This window comes from Balaenoptera acutorostrata, chromosome 2 (assembly GCF_949987535.1).
Source record: "Balaenoptera acutorostrata chromosome 2, mBalAcu1.1, whole genome shotgun sequence".
Classification (NCBI taxonomy): domain Eukaryota; kingdom Metazoa; phylum Chordata; class Mammalia; order Artiodactyla; family Balaenopteridae; genus Balaenoptera; species Balaenoptera acutorostrata.
Window position 1 is genome coordinate 55,364,627 of NC_080065.1, and position 17,491 is coordinate 55,382,117.

The window sequence follows — 17,491 nt, forward strand, 5'->3', positions numbered from 1 at the left end:
TAAAATGTTTACACTCATTATCTCATTTAATCTTAATAGCTCTATGAAGTAAGTACTACTATCAGGTCTACTTGGCAGATGAGAAACCTATACTGAGCAAAGCTAAGTAACAAGTTCACTCAACTATCTTTGGAGATTGGACTCTTAGCCACTATCATTCCCTTATCCTCTGAGGGTTGCTTCTTCTTTTTCTTTTAAAATTAATTAATTAATTTTGGCTGTGCTCGGTCTTCACTGCAGCATGCAGGCTCTCTAGTTGCAGCATGTGGGCTTAGTTGCGGTATGTGGGATCTTAGCTCCCCGACCAGGGATCGAACCCAGGCCCCCTGCATTGGGAGCACAGAGTCTTAACCACTGGACCACCAGGGAAGTCCCCTGAGGAGTGCTTCTAACTTTGTCTATTCATTCACCAAGTATGTTTTGAGTGCCTATCACACTATCACACGGCAGGTACTGTTCTAGGTGGTGGGAATACAAAAGTGAAAAAAACAAAGTTCTGGCTCTATCATGGGGCTTACATTTTGGTGGGAAGAGGTAGAAAAAAGTCATTCATTCATTATATAAATAAATAATCAATCAGGTAGTAAGAAATGTCAAGAAGAAAAATAAAGCAGTAAGAGGACAGAAAGTAATCAGAGGACAGAGAGAATTATATAAACTATTTAGGATGGTCAGGAACATCCTCTATAATAAGGTGATATTTGAACAGAAACTTGAATAAAGTGAAGGAGCATGCCAAACAGATATCTTGGGAAAGAGCAGATCAGACAGTGGGAATGGCAAATGCAGAGGCAACGGGGTAGGAGCATGCATGCAGTATTTGAGAAACAGCAAGGAGCTACTGTGGCTAAAGGGAGGGAAGAGTAAAATGACTATGAGATTAGAAAGGTGCTGGAGGCCAGATGATAGAGGACCTGAGTTAGGTGGGAGTCCCAGAAATCTGTGCATGCCTAGCAAGAGCCCTACTCCCACTTCCCTCAGCATCCCCACTCACCTCTACGCTGTTGGCCTCAGGACCATCAGGATTAATCTCATCATGCCCCCTTTCCTTGTCATGCCAGTCCCTCCAAAATGCCCAAGATCCATCCCCTGGATTCTACTCCCCATATGGTTAAGTACATCATGTTTTCTGATCCCATCTTCTACTTCCCCCTTCACCATTTAAAACACTTCTACTGTGCCCTCTCAAACTCAAGGTCGATTATATACAAAATCTCCTATACACTCAGCCTCATCTGTGAATGTTCACTTCATCTTGCTCAAACAAAAACCTGAATCGCCCTAGATAACATTCTTTCTTCCCTGTAATCTTCTGGAATGGTGGCTACTTTCTCTCTTACATACCTCCTATTGGACCTGGAGGTAGGGTTAAGAGTTCTTGTACTCATTGCCATTTCTAAACAATTATCCCTCTCTCCTCCAAAAAAAAGAAAAAACCTTACCACCTTCAAATCCCATACCATCACCTTCTCCCTCTGCTAGCTGTAGTTATCTACTGACCCAAAGTCACTTTCCTCATTCCTCAAAGATCTTAGCTTCTGGGTCACTGACACCCTCTGCAATACCACTCCTGAATAATTGTTGACTTCAGTATCTTCTTATATCATTTGTTCTTAAAATTTGTGTGTGTGCACATGCCCTGAATCCCTCTGAAGGTCTAGGGGTGAAGCCTGGGGACCACTTCTCAGAATAATATCTTAAATGCAAAAGAAATATATAGGATTATAAATAAAGCCAATTGTAATGAAATACAGTTATCAAAATATTTTAAAAATGTAATATAGTAATACATATGCCTTTTTGTAACACTTTAAATAAGAAGCTTTGCAATAGATCTAATAACTACTATAATTTCACAATAGTGATTAACATAAATAATATTTTAAGGGACCTGCAAAAACTGTAACACGATATGAAAATATCATTTCTATCAAGACAAAGTTACAGGTACTGCTATTACTTTACTGGCTTGTTACCTATATTGTTAACTGAAGGAATTTCACTTAAGAATTAGTAAAGATAAAGATGAAATTTTCCCCATTCCAGTTAACAAACCCCCTGAATTCTATCCATAGACCCCAGCTTAAGAACTACTTACATAGATGGTCTCTTCAATCCCTGTCCTCTCACTTCCTTGGCTTCCTCTCCTTTGACTATCTTGTCCATCTTATCTTAGACTAGTCTTGCTTTAAATTCATCATCATAATCTCAACTGTGTCCTTGACGCTTCATGGCAATTATACTATGTTTCTCTAGTTCATTCAGTATCCTGCTCTCTGGGATAAATATTTCATACTTTCTCCTCTCTACTTAATCCCCTAACACCTCATCTTTCCATCTTCCATTCCAACAGAAAACAGCACACAACCTCCTGCAAACTTCTACAACCACAAATACCAACCTACCTGCATCTCATGTCCATATATTCTATATTATTTCCTGTTATTATGGATGAACTGTCCATTCTCCTAGATAAGAACAATTATTCGATTTATGTAGATGATTTCATTCCTTCTCGCCTATCAAACAATTCACTCCAGAAATTTCTCTTCTCTTTACACAACCATTCTCATTTTTATAAAACAAAATGATAAAGACTCCCACTTCTGCCTGCAGCAACTGATCATTTCTTGCTTTTCCAAAAGTCCTCAAAATAATTGTCTATATATTCTTTACTCTTCTCCCATTCCTTCTTAAACATACTCGCATCAGGCTTTTGCCTCTTTTCCAAACCCCACTATGACTTCACCAAAACTGCTTTTGCCAAGGTCATCAATAACTTCTTCACTGTTAAATTCAATGACTGGTTTTCAGTCAGACTCTTATTTTGACTCAGCAGCATTTTTCCCTTGAAATACTTCCTTCTCTTAGCTTCTAGGATATTTGCCTTGTTTCCCTTCAACCTTCTTACTCCACTGTCCTTTGCTGTCCCCTCCACATCTTTCCGACCTCCCTAACCCCTTGAAGCACCCAAAGGCTCAGTCCTTAGACCTCTTATTTATTCTACATATACTCTCCCTTAAGCAATTTCATATAATCTCCTGGCTTTAAATGTCATTTATATTTATATAGATGACTCCCAAAATAACTTCATAACTCACATCTCTCTCCTGAACTCCAGGCTTGCATACCCCGCATCCTATACAATATCTCAAGTTTAACATGTCTAACTGAAGTTATGATATATACCACCCCCCAACCTACTCCTCCTACAACTTTTCCATCTCAGTTAATGTCTGAGTCTTTCTCATCTCATGTGATGGCTGCTATTTTCTTCTAGTTGCTCAGGCCCCAAGCTTGGAATCATCATTGATTCTATCCTAACTGTGTCCTCTAAAACCTAACAACTGCCCCCAAGTTTTCTTTCTAACCTCACCTTCCATTACTCTTCCTCTCTCTCACTTAGCTCTAGCCATGGTAGTCTTCTTGCTGTTCCTCAAACACTCTCATATCAGACCTCTGTACATGAAGATTTCCACCTGGAAATCTTATCCCTCAGATGTCAGTATTCCTTTCCTCATTCCTTTTAAGGTCTTTACTCAATATTTTTTCTACATTAGAACTTATCAGTATCCAACATATTATGATTTTTATTTATTTATCTTATTGTGTATCTCTTCCACTAGAATGCAAGCTATACGATAACAGGGATTCTTGTTTTGTTCACTGTTGTCCTCCTAGCACCTGGAACAGTGCCTGTTACATGGTAGGTACTTATAAGCACTTGGTGAATGGATGAATTAATAATGGAAAAAGTAGAGAAGCAACTATGAACGTAACTAAATGAACAGAAAGTCTAATGGGGTCATTGGTCTTTTTTAACTAGGTTTATAGTCTTTAGTATCTTATAGAGATAGAAGAAAATCATTTTTCATCAAATAAGAACAAAATATGAAGAAAGAAACAATGCAGGAAAGATCTGTTGAAAATTAGAAATATGACTGCTATAATTTCTAAATCAATTAAAGAAAAAGAAAGCAAAAGTGGGAAAAGCTCATAGAACTCAGAACAGAAAAAAAAAAGGGGGGGAAAGAGAGATAAGAGAAGCAGAAAACCAATTACAGAATGGGATGGTGAGGGACAAGGAGATAAAATCACTAAGGAAATATTTTTTTAAATTTCTCTAAGTTGAAGGAGGGTCTTTAAATTGAAATCACCCATCAAATACAAAATAGGGGTCAGGAAAGAAGACCCACAGCTTACCACATTATTTATAAAATTCTTGAAACAGGAAGGATAAGGAGAAAAGCATATCATTTTGAAAAAAAAAGTTTTTTTAAAGAAGAGGAAAAGAACAAGAAGCAGACTTCTATCTGCCACCCAAAATGTATCAATGCCAATTTTTTTTAGCTCTTTAAATCTTTTCCTAAGATATAAAACCATAGAGATAAATTTGATACCCCATATTTCCCTTTTCCAATTCTACCATCCAGGGTTCTGAAGGAAAACTATTTTTAAACCTAGAATTCTATATCCAACTAAATTATTAACCAAATATGAGGGTAACATAAAGTCACTTTCAAATAGGCAAGGACTCAGAAATTTTACTTCTCAGGCACCTTTTCTGAGGTAATTACTTGAAGATGTTCTCCAACAAAACCAGGATGTAAACTCAGAAAGAAGAAGATGTGGAACTAACCTAGGAAAAAAGAAATCCCAAGATGAGAGAAGTGTAATAGCTCAAGAAATTAATTAACCCATACACTCCAAGAAAAATGCCTCCAAAGAAGAATGGAATATATTCCAAGCAATAGGTATAAGGACTAAGGAACTGGATGAAACTGATCAGTTGGTAAAGAAATCATATTTTTTTTTCTCAATAAGACAAAATAAAAGTAACTAGAAACTCCAGAAAAACAAAACCTAAATAAGAAAGCCATGGTTCAAATATAAAGCAAACTAAAAAGTAACATTATTTTAAACAACTGATAGATTATAATGTTAGGAATTTTTTCCTTTGAGTGGTGCAAGCATTGTAAAACTGAAACTATGGGTAAGGAAGTATGATTAGAAAACACTAATGATCTCTACATTGAAAACTATTTTACATAGAACAATTAAAAACAGAATTGGTTAAAAGGGGCCTTAGAAAAGTGGGATTTTAGAAAAACTTGTTTACATATTCCATTTGATTAAAAATGTAACATGATATAAAATAAGAATGAAGGCGAGGGTTACTAAAACTGGTGGGTAAAAGTGAGATGAAGAATAGGATATTTACATAGTATCTGCTCACAAAGTATCTGCTCACAAATTCCTTATTAGTTGCCAAGGGGAAATAGTAACTTTAGTGGACAAACCTGGCAGACCACACCTAGATCGAGCAACATTGTAAAGCAACTATACTCCAATAAAAATTAACAACAACAACAAAAAAAGTGAGTCAACATGGACCATGCAGTTTCAATAGGAAGCAAAGCAAAACAGGTGTTAACGAATAGAAATAAGAGAGAATAAGACACACAGAAGGTCTCAATGAGGATAAAAAATAGATAAATGACACTCCACTATCCCCTTAAGTATAGAAAAGTTTCCATTTACAAACTTCTTCTCACTTTTCCCTCATCAACATCTTTCACCATTTCATCAGTAGTCACTTATATCAGCAATTCTCAACTGTTTCCAGAATTAAATTCTCTTCTAAATTTCAGAGCTATATTTCCCAAAAGCCAACTAGACATCTTTAACCTTTATTTCTTCAGATTCTTCACATTTACTATATCAGAATCACTTTCTTCATCTTCCTTTCTAATCCAACATTCCACTACCATTCCCTTTCTCTGCTAGTAAATTCATATACAGCCTCATCAAAAAGAGAAACCTCAATCAACTTCAATTACCTTCTCTCCTTCATCCCACACCCAGTTCAATGATATTTCAATTTTAAAAAGTATTATTAAATATCTACTATGTACTATATGCCAGCGAAGAAAAATTAATGACACAAATCCTATAAATTTTCTCACCAAAATGTGGTGCAAATTCTTTGTATCTTCTCCATTCCCAGTGCCATAGTCTTGCTATAGGCCTTCATTATCTCCTACATGATCTAACTCATCTTCATATTTCCAATTGCTCCTCTTCCCTCAAATCTCACAATGGAATTAGTTTTTTTCCCCTAAATCTCAAATCTGCTCATTTCATCACCCTGTTAAAATTATCAGTGGCATAATTAATGTTAATGCCAAATTTAAAGAGCTTGGTCAATGACTAGGAACAGTATTTTTCTATTGTACTTAACAGCAAATGTCATTTTAACACGTAAGAAGTTTTGAAACAGATTTATTTTGGATAATTTATCTTTATTCAAAAAGATAAATCTCTTTTGTATATAAAGCTTAACACTGCTTATAGAGAAAGAAGCTAGTGAGGAATGTATTCAATGTGTCTATTTTATAGGAATTAAACCCAAATATTAAAATCCAAGTAATCATTTTGACTTATTAATAGTTAAAGAAAATAGATAATCTGAGCAAATTCTTATATATACCTATAGTGAAAATTTTTCTCCACTGGGTGGTTCTTAAAACTCCTTCTAAATTTAGAACTATTTAAACCCAACTCTAATTATGTAGTTGTTTATACTGAAGTAAAAATGAGGATATGGACGTGATAGAGTAAGGAAGAAAAACAGCTTCTGAAAATGTGAGTTGAGCATCAAAATGTGTGTAATCTTTTAAACAGATAAAGCTTTAATGAAACATCTATACTAGCCTGAACAGGATAAAAGCAGTAAAGGAAGTGTGAACTAGAGGAAGTAGAAGTAGAAGAACATGCTTTGTTCTACAACCATTACTATGTGCCACCTTGAACTATGTATTTACCTTTAGACTAGAATGGACTCAAATGCCCAGGCTAGAACCTATACTATTGAAATCCAATTTCTAAGTAAAATAAGATTTATTATCAATTTTCAGATAAATATAGGGAAAATTATTTCATAAAGAGACATTGATATAAAAGATTTTCCTTCAAGAACTTATAAACATAAGTAGGTCATAAGTAATTTTAAGCTATGTTGATTACCAGAGAAAGATAGTATAGAAAGAGACCTAAGGAGGCAATCCATGTCATGGTTTCCTGCCATAATATATATATACATACATACAATACCCTTAAGCTCCTCATAATGATTGAGTTTTTTTTTATGCATTAAGGATATCTTATTTGAACAGAAAAATGTAACTCTAAAAGAAAACGTGAGGTTTCATTCATTCTTCTACTAATAATATAGGGCTTTAAAAATTGTTCTTACTTTGAAAAGTCAATGCAAACGTTATGAAAAAGATTATCAAAAGCAAAGGCAGCAGAAATAACAAAAAATTTTAGAATGTTACCTTCCCTAGATAAGCCGTATATATATATATATATATATATATATATATATATATATATATATATATATACACACACACACACATATATATGTATATATTTTATTAATCTGAAGAAAGACATTTATATTGTGAATTTATTTCCCCATCAGAAATTTAAAATTATAACATCTACTTACCAACCCAACACAGTTGCTTAAAGCCACTTTAGTTGTACTACGTTGATCTTGCAAGTATCCTGTGTAATGACAGTTGTCTAAAAAATCATGTTTCCACTGGGGTCCATCTCTCCCCCAATATTCTACTGTAAAATGTTTGGACACAAAATCTGTGTTGAGAGTCAAGTTTAGGTGAAAGTGCTTGCCATAGGCTGAAAGTTTAAAAAATAACTTAGATACTGCCTGTTGTGGATCGAAAGGGTCCATACTCCGTCTTCTCCTGGAGTGCTTATCATTCTTCACAGTAAAGCTGAGAAAAGCTCCATTTTGATCAACCCTTATTGGAATAGTTAGCTGGTAGTGTTCTAGATAAGTCAGGAATTCCTCTTTGTAATCACAAGGCAGAGAATCCAGAAAAAACACATGGAAGAAAAGAAAATTTAACAGAACAAAGAAGTAGCAGTATAAACAACAACTATATTGCTTAAAACTATGCATCATTATATGTGAGGTATGGACAAAAAATGTTATAGTAAACAAAAATGAAAGAGTAGAAGTTTAAAAATCTCAAAATGAATTAAGTTTCAAATATTCCATTCCTTAAAAAAAATTCTAAAATTATTTTGAAAGGCTATTTTTCTTTTTTAAATCTAATTTTAAAGACATGAATTCTAAAAGCTAAATTCTACAGTAAATATGAATATTTTATATTGAAACAAAAAACAGTGAAAAGTACACATATGTAAAAGAACAGAATTTCATTCAGATAAAATATGTTTATGAAAGTTATCCAAAAGAGTTTATATAGAATCTCTACAGTCTTGTAGAATTTTTTTTTTTTTTTTTTTTAATTATCAGTCACAATGTAAAATACAGCAGCCACTTTGGAAAACGGTCTGGCAGTTCCTCAAAAAGTTAAACACGGAACTACCACCTGACCCAGCAATTCCACTCTTAGGTATTTTTACAAGAGAAATGACAACGTACATTGACACAAAAACTTGTACATGAATGTTCATAGCAGCATTATTCATAATAGCCAAAAGGGGTAAATAACCCAAATGTCCATCAACTGACGAATGAATGAATGAATGAATAATACGTGGTATATTCATACAACAGATTATTCTACAACAGAAAGGAATGCAGTACTGATACATGGTATGACATGAATGTCTTCATAATCAAAGTTCATTATCTAATACTATAAAAACACTATGCTAAGTGAAAGGAACCAGTCACATATTATTCCATTTATATAAGTATACAGAATAGGCAAATCTCTGCAGGGAGAAATAGGTTAGAGGTTTCCTAGGGCTGGGGGTAAGTTGGTTTGGAGGGAACTGGGGAGTGACTGTTAATGATTTCAGAGTTTCTTTTTTGGGTAATGAAAATGTTCTAAAATTGATTGTGATGATAGTTGTACAACTCTGTGAATATACCATAAATCACTGAATTGTATACTTTAAATGGGTGATTACATGGTATGTATACTATATCAAAATAAAGTTGTTTAAAAATTATCAGATTGACAAAAAATTCAGAGGACTATTAAATATATTTTCCTCACTTAGGTGTACTAAATATTACCAATCTACCTTCTTAACCACATCTTCCTTTAGCTAAGTTTATCACTAAGGCAGAACCAAATGTCTTCAAATTGCTTCACTGTCTACACATGAAGTTCATCCACAAATATAAACTCCCATGAAACCATGACCAAATGGAAAAAAACTGAAAAATAATATTTATTTCACTACTCATAAATAAGAGTTCATACTAAATGCTATGGCTTTGTTGAACTACTTTGAGAGCCACATTTTGTACATATGGACTTCTAGATACATACATCAATCTATAATAGCCTTGAAAATCTGGCTCATCAGCACCAAAAAAAATGAACTATACATTCATGGGAGGAGAATCCAAAATGTATGCTTTCAATAATTCCATAAGAATTGGACTGGTCCATGGAAAACAAAATGACCTTCACCCCTGGGACCTCTGTTAAGATCTTTTCTATGATATGAAGTTCAATTTTATGGATTAAAATTATAGGGACCTATGGGTTAGAATTTGAAAAGTTGAACTTCTTATAACTCTTACTCTTTTATCCAGCTTCCAGTCCTTATATCAGAATTCTTAAGTTTGGAAACATATTTTTCCACTAAGGGTCCATATTAGAAGGATCTTATATCAGAATTTGTCTGCTTTCTTGCTCTTTTACAAGAAAAACCTTTGGATTCCTTTTGAACATGACCTTGCCTGTAAATCCTGGCAATGAGTAACCCTATTAAAGTTTAGAATTCAGAAGAAGAGGCCTAGGTTTATCATCTTCTAAGAAAGACCAGTCAACTCTAAAATGCACTGGATATTAAATCCTAGCAGGACAAGTTAAACAGACTCTTTTAGAGTCATTAACATTTATGAAACTAGCACTGAATTGACACAGTAGGCCTCTGCTCCTACCAGTATACATCCCAAAGAAAACGTTCATCCAAACTAAATATTCAGAGTCTTTTCTTGTAAGATTAATAGCAACTTTTTTTGTCAGTTTCAAAAGCAGGAATCCTACCTTGAGAACTGTATGAAAGCCTGTGGTCACTATGAAATTCCGATGAAGCCATGACGAGGCTCAAAATCCAGGTCAACGTCTTCCACAAAATTTCCATAATTTAGAAAACTGGATGATTTTTTAGAGGGCTACCTATGTGCTAGAGAGTCAATACCATGCCAAAATCGAAGCATAACAATTTTATTTCTTTAATACTTCTTGCAGATTAGTTATTAGATGTTCCACTGTTTAACGGGTATTTTTTTCCAACATCCCGTACTTTCTTCTGTATCTGGATTCATTTTCTCAGTCCAAAATGAAAAAGATAATGATGGTAAAATTTTCATAAGCAGAGCATTAGGCTGATTAGTCACTAAAGTATGGCCATTTTTTAACCTAGAAAAAAAAAATTTAAGTTAACTGAAAAATATTCTGAATGGACAGATCTATATTGCTGAATGCTTGCCAAAGGACATATACTACAAAATAACATAATTAAATCAAACCATTGTTGTCCTTTATAGTTTAAATAAACATTCACAAGACTAAATACCAAATTAGAAACCTAAATGGTTAGCAGGATAATGCCAAAGCTACTTAATAATCAAAGAAGGAACCTGAAGAGGATTATAAAAATTCTTTTTAAAACTTTGAAGATAACAATGTATGGGTATAGTGACTAACCTTTTGATAAAATAAAAACTAGGCTGACTTTACAAAGTTCATTTTGTGAAAGTGATAAACAGTATGTGATTGCATTCCTTAACATGCTTTTCAGTACACTGCTGTCCAGAGATTGATTTGTTGCTTTATGAGGCACCTATCTTTTTTTTCTTACAGAGTAGATCTACAAATACACAGTGGCATTAAGCAGCTGTCTGTGAAAACTCAGACAGTAGCATAAACTAAACTTCTGAAAAGTTGAACCATATTTACTGTAACCCTTGACTTTATCTGGAAGTCTTTTATGACTCATAAAGCAACACATATGAGACAATTTAAACTATCTAGAATGTAACTGTAAAGAAGAGTAGTTCATTTTCTGAAAAGAATTTTTAAAAATTCAATTCAGGTATCACAACAGATTTCATGTCCTATCTCACGTAGTTTTCTTTCGACTTACAACTTCAGAGTCCGTGAATTCACATTTTATACAGAACACTGACATACTTGGCTACCTAATTTCCCAGCACATAGCACTTTAGAATAAGAAAATAACAAAGGGACTAGAAACTAGCTCAGTGAAAGCACAAAAGTGACAAAAAAAGAGGAAAAACTACAAAGTAGTTTTAGAAGCCCAAGCAATACAGTTCGAGGTAGAGACAAATAGCCCTTATGTAGCTTAATAGTTCATATTGTGTATTACGACTGTGTTACAGCTGAATATCTGATATTCAAAATACTATGCCTGAGTCAGGAATAAAAGGTTAAATTACTTTTAATAATGTAACTTATTGTTATGACAGCGAAGTACACAAAAGATACTAGATTTTCATCCCAAAACCCTAATACATGGGATTATCATATAATAAATCCTTACATATTTGTTGATTGAAAAAAATGGATGAGTAAATGAATGAATTAATAATGATTAAAATAAAGTAAAGGATATTTAAGATTAACTGTAAAATTAACTTTTTTGGAATACTTCATTCCCTATAGTGCTAGAAATATTGTTATTACAACATATAAAACAACCACAACCATTTAAAGTTCCTTACATCTGTGTCTACAAGTTATTAAACTGCTAAACCTTGGAAAAACTAATTTATTAATCAACAACTGTTGTCTTACAATGTTTTAAAAATGATGTTATAACAACATGGGGATAAGAAAAGATTAAGACACAATCCTTGCCTTTTAGAAGCTCATAATCTAAGGAACAAAGAAAAAACTCAAGACAGACTGACATATGCCATAATAAAGTTATAAAAGGTATTAGAGGAGATCAGATGAGGGAGATGACTTCTGAGTCTGATGGGTGAAGGAAAGTTTATGAAAAAAAGTAACATTTCAGATAGGCTCTGGAAGATGAACAGAATTTCACAAGTCAAATTTCTAGGGGCAGTCATTACAAATTAAAGAAACAGAGTCCACAAAGTCTAGATGGAAAGAAAAAAATGGAAAATATTATTAGTAATAATAGTAAGTTTGGTTCCTATGCAGAAGACTAACAGGTAATAATATCTAGAAAGGTAGTTTAAGGTCAGGTGCAAAAATAAAGAGAACTTTAAATATATGTTACTTCTTTTAATATTCACAGCAATCTTGTAAAGTAGGTATTATTGCCCCTGTGTCAGGAAGATGGCCCCAATGATCCTTCCTCCTAAAATCCATGCCCTTCTGTAACCCCCTTCCTTTGAGTAATTTGATCCTAACTAATATAATACCTCAAAGGTGAGGGGATCGCACTTCTATGATTAGATTACAAAAGATTCTGACTTCATCTTAACAGTAGACTCCCTTGTCGGGCTTTGATGAAACAAGCTGCCATATGGAGAGGCTCACATGGCAAGGAACTGAGAGCAGCCTTCAGATAACCACTGGCTAGGAAATGAGGCCCTCAGTGCAATAGCTTGCAAGAAACTAAATCCTGAATATGTGAGCTTAGAAGCATATGCCTCCCCAATCAAGTGTTCTGTGGTGACCTTAGCCCTTGCCAACACCTTGACTGCAGCCTCGTGAGAGACTCTGAAGCACAAGATAGAGCTAAGCCATGCCCAGACTCCTGAACCACAGAAACCGTTAGTTAATAAATGTGTGTTGTTTTAAGCCACTAAGTTTATGGTGACATTTTTTGCACCAATTGATAACTAATACAGCTGCCAATTTACAGGTAAAGAAGTTGAAGCTCATAGTGGCCACATAGCTCGAAAACAGCAGAGCCCAGAGTCATACATAAGACTACCTGACTCTAGGGCTTCCCTGGTGGCGCAGTGGTTGAGAATCTGCCTGCCAATGCAGGGGACACGGGTTCAAGCCCTGGTCCGGGAAGATCCCACATGCCGCGGAGCAACTGGGCCCGTGAGCCACAATTACTGAGCCTGTGCGTCTGGAGCCTGTGCTCCGCAACAAGAGAGGCCGCGATAGTGAGAGGGCTGCGCACCGCGATGAAGAGTGGCCCCCGCTTGCCGCAACTAGAGAAAGCCCACGCACAGAAACGAAGACCCAACACAGCCATAAATAAATAAATAAATAAATAAATTAAAAAAAAAAAAAAAAAAAAGACTACCTGACTCTAAAGTCTAAATTCTTTCTATTATATCACGCTTCCATGTTTTTTTTTTCACGCTTCCATTTTAAGTCATTCTAACTTAAATATACAATAGCAGTTGCATACAACCAGTATCAAAATAGATATTCATAAATGATATGTTAATTAACATGAACTTTTAAGCAACTTGATACACAATAACTGTTTCATCTCAAAATTTCTTCTACAATGATTTAGGCAAAACAACAGGCACTATATGTCCTTTCGCAGGCAAAAATCTATAAAGAGATTAAATCACACTGTCATTCAATAACAGCACAGTTGACCCTTGAACAACATGTGAGCCAGGGGTACTGACCTTCTGCAAAAATCTGAATATTACCTACAGTTGGCCCTCTACACACATGGTTTCTCCATAATAGATTCAACCAATCAAGGATAGTGTATTACTGTAGTATTATTATTGAAAAAAATCCTTGCATATGTGGACTTGCAGTTCAAACCAGTGTTGTTCAAGGGTCAACGGTAAAGAAAACAATCCAGTTATCTTGATTCCCAACCTACTTATGTACAGTCTCCAGCTCCTTAACAGTTGCTTCATGAACATTTACTCTTCATTTTTTTTTTCAGATCACTTGAGTGTTTTGCATAAAAATGTCTGACATTGAGTCCCTCATATACTTTAATCTTCCTTTAAAGAGGAATATATAATTAACACATTCGAGTTAATTTCTAGTAGTGGTGACAGATTTGTACTGAATCACATTCATCCTTTTTTCCTATTTTCCTGGGCTCTGAAACTGACAAACTTACAATATAATTACCTGGGTTTAGGGAACAACTCTTTTTTTCCCCTTGAGAAATTTCCTGCTCTTCACAGTTTTTTAACCTCCACTCTTACCATTACTAGCACTGTCCTATAAATGCCCAAGTTAAGTAAGCCAGTAGCCTTGAAGGAAAAGGTAGTATTTAACTACCTGGTCAAAAGTACACTAACACTTGATTTAAGGACCTGCAGTAAAAAGAGCACTGATGCATAATAGAAAGGGCAGGAGCTTTGAAGTTAAACAAACCAGAGCTACAGTCTTGGTTCCACCACTAGCTACAGTATCTGGCACATGGGCACTCAATAAATTTAAGTTTCTTTCTCCTTTCTCACTCCTTCCTTCCTTCCCCACATTTTTCAAGCCTCCAATGCCAGTGAGGAAACTTAACAATAAGTAAATGAGTGGGCTCAAGTTCAACTAAAATCAACAACAACTACCTGTCTAACCACTCTTAGTTACCTACACAATAAAAATGAATGGGTGAACCTACTTTCTGATACCTACTGAAGAAGTTAATCTGGATATCATAAACAAATATGTATAGGTACTAATGTATCCAGATATAGTTTCCAAAATTCAGATTGATATTAAAATAGTACATAATTACCCAGAAATCATAATGCATTAACTCCTTACATTGTACAGCAGAAGCATTAAGCTGTGGAAAGCACAAAGGTTTTGAGTCCTGTCTTGACTACAGGTTACTTAACTTTTATAGATGAGATGTTTCCTAGATTACACATGATGTAAAGTGTTCACATACTTCATTTTAATGGTTAAATAAATATTAGTCCCCTTCTCCTTGTTATCTGACTCATCACTTTTCAAAGGCCTTCCTTCAAAAATAGTTTCATGTTCCTCCTTCCCTTAAATGTGGAATGGTTGGATATGATGATGGAATCAATCAACCAGATTGTATTGTCTTTTAGAGCAAACAGTAAAGAATTTAAGTCATGGTAACTGGGCTTACAACTATTTTAAATTTGAAAACAGAATCAAAACTTCCATTTTACATTGATTTCACATAGGTGTTTTTCCCTAAGACAAATGCACCAACCAATAGAGTTAAGGGATCATTTAACAGCTTCCATGGATCAAAGCTACACTAAGTAGAAATAAGATCAGACAACTTGCACTTTAGTGATTCCCTCAGTAGTCTACCCTGGTTGAAGGGTACTTAACTTGTCTTTTTCCTCTATCATCTTTACTTCCCACTCAAATGATCTAGGAGTAGCCAAGTAACAATTTCCTTTCATGAACTATCATTATGGAGCTAAAGAACATGTATAACACCCTTCTCGACTTCTTTCATTCATCTTAACTCTGGATATTTCTTTTAAAGCCGATTTCGTCTTCACAGAGGAAGCAACAATACTACGCTTCCTTCAGGTACTCAATTTTTATACGTGAAAATTAACTTTTCATCTCATTTTCCATTTATTCACTCAACAAATATTTATTGTCACCTACCATACGCCAAGGCTTGAAGTACAAAAGTTTCCAGATCAGTTATAAATTTTGTGAGATTGGTTTCCAAGAAAAGGTGCAGTTAAAGAGACTTAAAACTTACTAACAAGAAAAGCAAATAAGCCAAAAGCAAAAATACAAAATATTATTCTACAAAAATCAAGGCCCAAATTACATATAGTCCCAAACTGTTTTTTTTCCAGATGGCAAGTTAAATATATGTTATCCGTATTATAACTTCTCTCCTGAAAAACAGAAACACCTTTTTCTCTTGACGTTAGCTCAAAATGTTGATAATCAACTATGCCCTTTGGTAGAACCAAGAGAGCCATCCACTTCTTCCACCTTTTACTCTTCCCCCACCAAATGTTCCAAAGAATGTGCTACTAACTCTCTTAATATATTAACTCTCTTTATTCTCTCACGGAAGTCACACACAGGGTAAGATTTGGCATAGAGGCCCATCCACTAGTAGTAACTAATGGTTGCCAAGGCAATGAAGAGGAAGTGGTAAGAGTAGACAAGAGTAGGAATTAATCTTACACGTATTGGCCCAGTCATGAAAAATATTAAAGTATTTCAGGTCTTGAGGGTAGAGGTTTTTGCCCTTGAGAATCACAAAAATATTAATACCCACAATACAGATTTCATTTGCCGCCATTTGTGAGAAATGAATGAAGTTGATTTGTTTGAAATCAACTTATTTGCCTCTATAGCTATTCCTTAAAAGCCCAAAACACCAATGATCACATATAAAACACTAAATGAATATAAACAAGAACTGCAGCTACCACTTTGGTGAAACACAGAAAACAATTATCTCTAAAATTAATTTTCTCAATTTCCTTTCCACTACACCAGTTTTATGTTACCTTTCTTTCCCTGTCATGAATTTTGAGAGCTATCATTCACACATCTAAGTTTCAGTCTAATCAACATAAGCTAAAAAAGGAAAGGAAAAAAAAAATTTGTCCAAGAAATTTGAACCTAAAGGAATATGTTGGAAATCACACTCCAGTGTGTTTTTAAAAGTTCCAAGCAATAGTTCAGTTTCCCCTTTCCTCCCTCGTTCTGCACACCCTCGCCCACCCACCCCCATCCCACTTCACCCAGACAGAGGGTAACAGTCTGAGCTGCCCTGGTTGAGTTGATCCTAAAGTTAACATTCAGCAGCCCATTTCCAGACAGCAGCGCTAAATCTATTTGGATAAAACGCGTGTGACCCAGACAGTTGGCATTTGGCCCAAACGCGTTGCACCGGCAGCTCAAATAAAAACAAGAGTAAGAAACTCACTCTCTTGTTCCCTCTCAGTGCGCTTTCTCACTCTCTTGCTCTCTTTGCCTCCAGTACAACAAGGAAAGAAATTACCAAAGACAGGAATTGTAGTACACATTATCTGAAGGCAGCTTTCCAATAAACCCTCCAGCACAAACCCCTCCCAGTCTCTGAACTTTGATCCCATATACCATATATACAGACATACCCGATATTCAAGGCTCCGGAGGGTTATGAGTCTAGCACGTCCCAAGTGGCCAAAAGTAAATCAAAAACACACATTTCCATCTCTTTGATTAGACTATTAAGAGCTTAACATATCTAGAGCATCGGGACTATAGCTAGCACATTAATTCTGCCCTCTGAGCCCAGGCATAAAATATGCACTTGTCTGACTACTTAAGACACTGACTTGAAACTATAAAATGCAGAAGGTTTTTCTTTAAGAAAACTGAAAATCAGATTAAAATACACATCATTATTACTTTCCCGATTACTACTTGGTGATTAAAGACCACAAAAATCATCATCAAGTCATACTTCACAAAACATGTCTATTTGTATAATAAACGTATATTTTTTTTGCATCATAAAATATTTGCAAGACCCAGAATTCTCCAACCCCCGACTAGTCTGGAGTTAAAAGATTTCTATCTGTAAA

General features: G+C 34.9%; 1 protein-coding gene across 2 annotated transcripts in view; it reads right to left on the reverse strand.

The window, feature by feature from the left end:
* ADAMTS6 (ADAM metallopeptidase with thrombospondin type 1 motif 6) overlaps positions 1–17,172 on the reverse strand; it is a 274,639-nt gene extending 257,467 nt beyond the window's left edge. The window contains exons 1-3 of one of the 2 annotated variants that reach the window (XM_057541697.1): positions 17,039–17,172; positions 10,068–10,442; positions 7,514–7,878 (exon numbers count right to left, since the gene is read on the reverse strand). In XM_057541697.1, coding sequence (XP_057397680.1) covers positions 7,514–7,878; positions 10,068–10,164 — 462 coding nt within the window. In that variant the 5' untranslated portion in view covers positions 10,165–10,442; positions 17,039–17,172. Of the gene's footprint in view, positions 1–7,513; positions 7,879–10,067; positions 10,443–16,848; positions 16,963–17,038 lie in introns of those variants that run through there. The other variant, XM_057541698.1, reaches the window with a different exon arrangement.
* Positions 17,173–17,491: the final 319 nt, after the last annotated feature.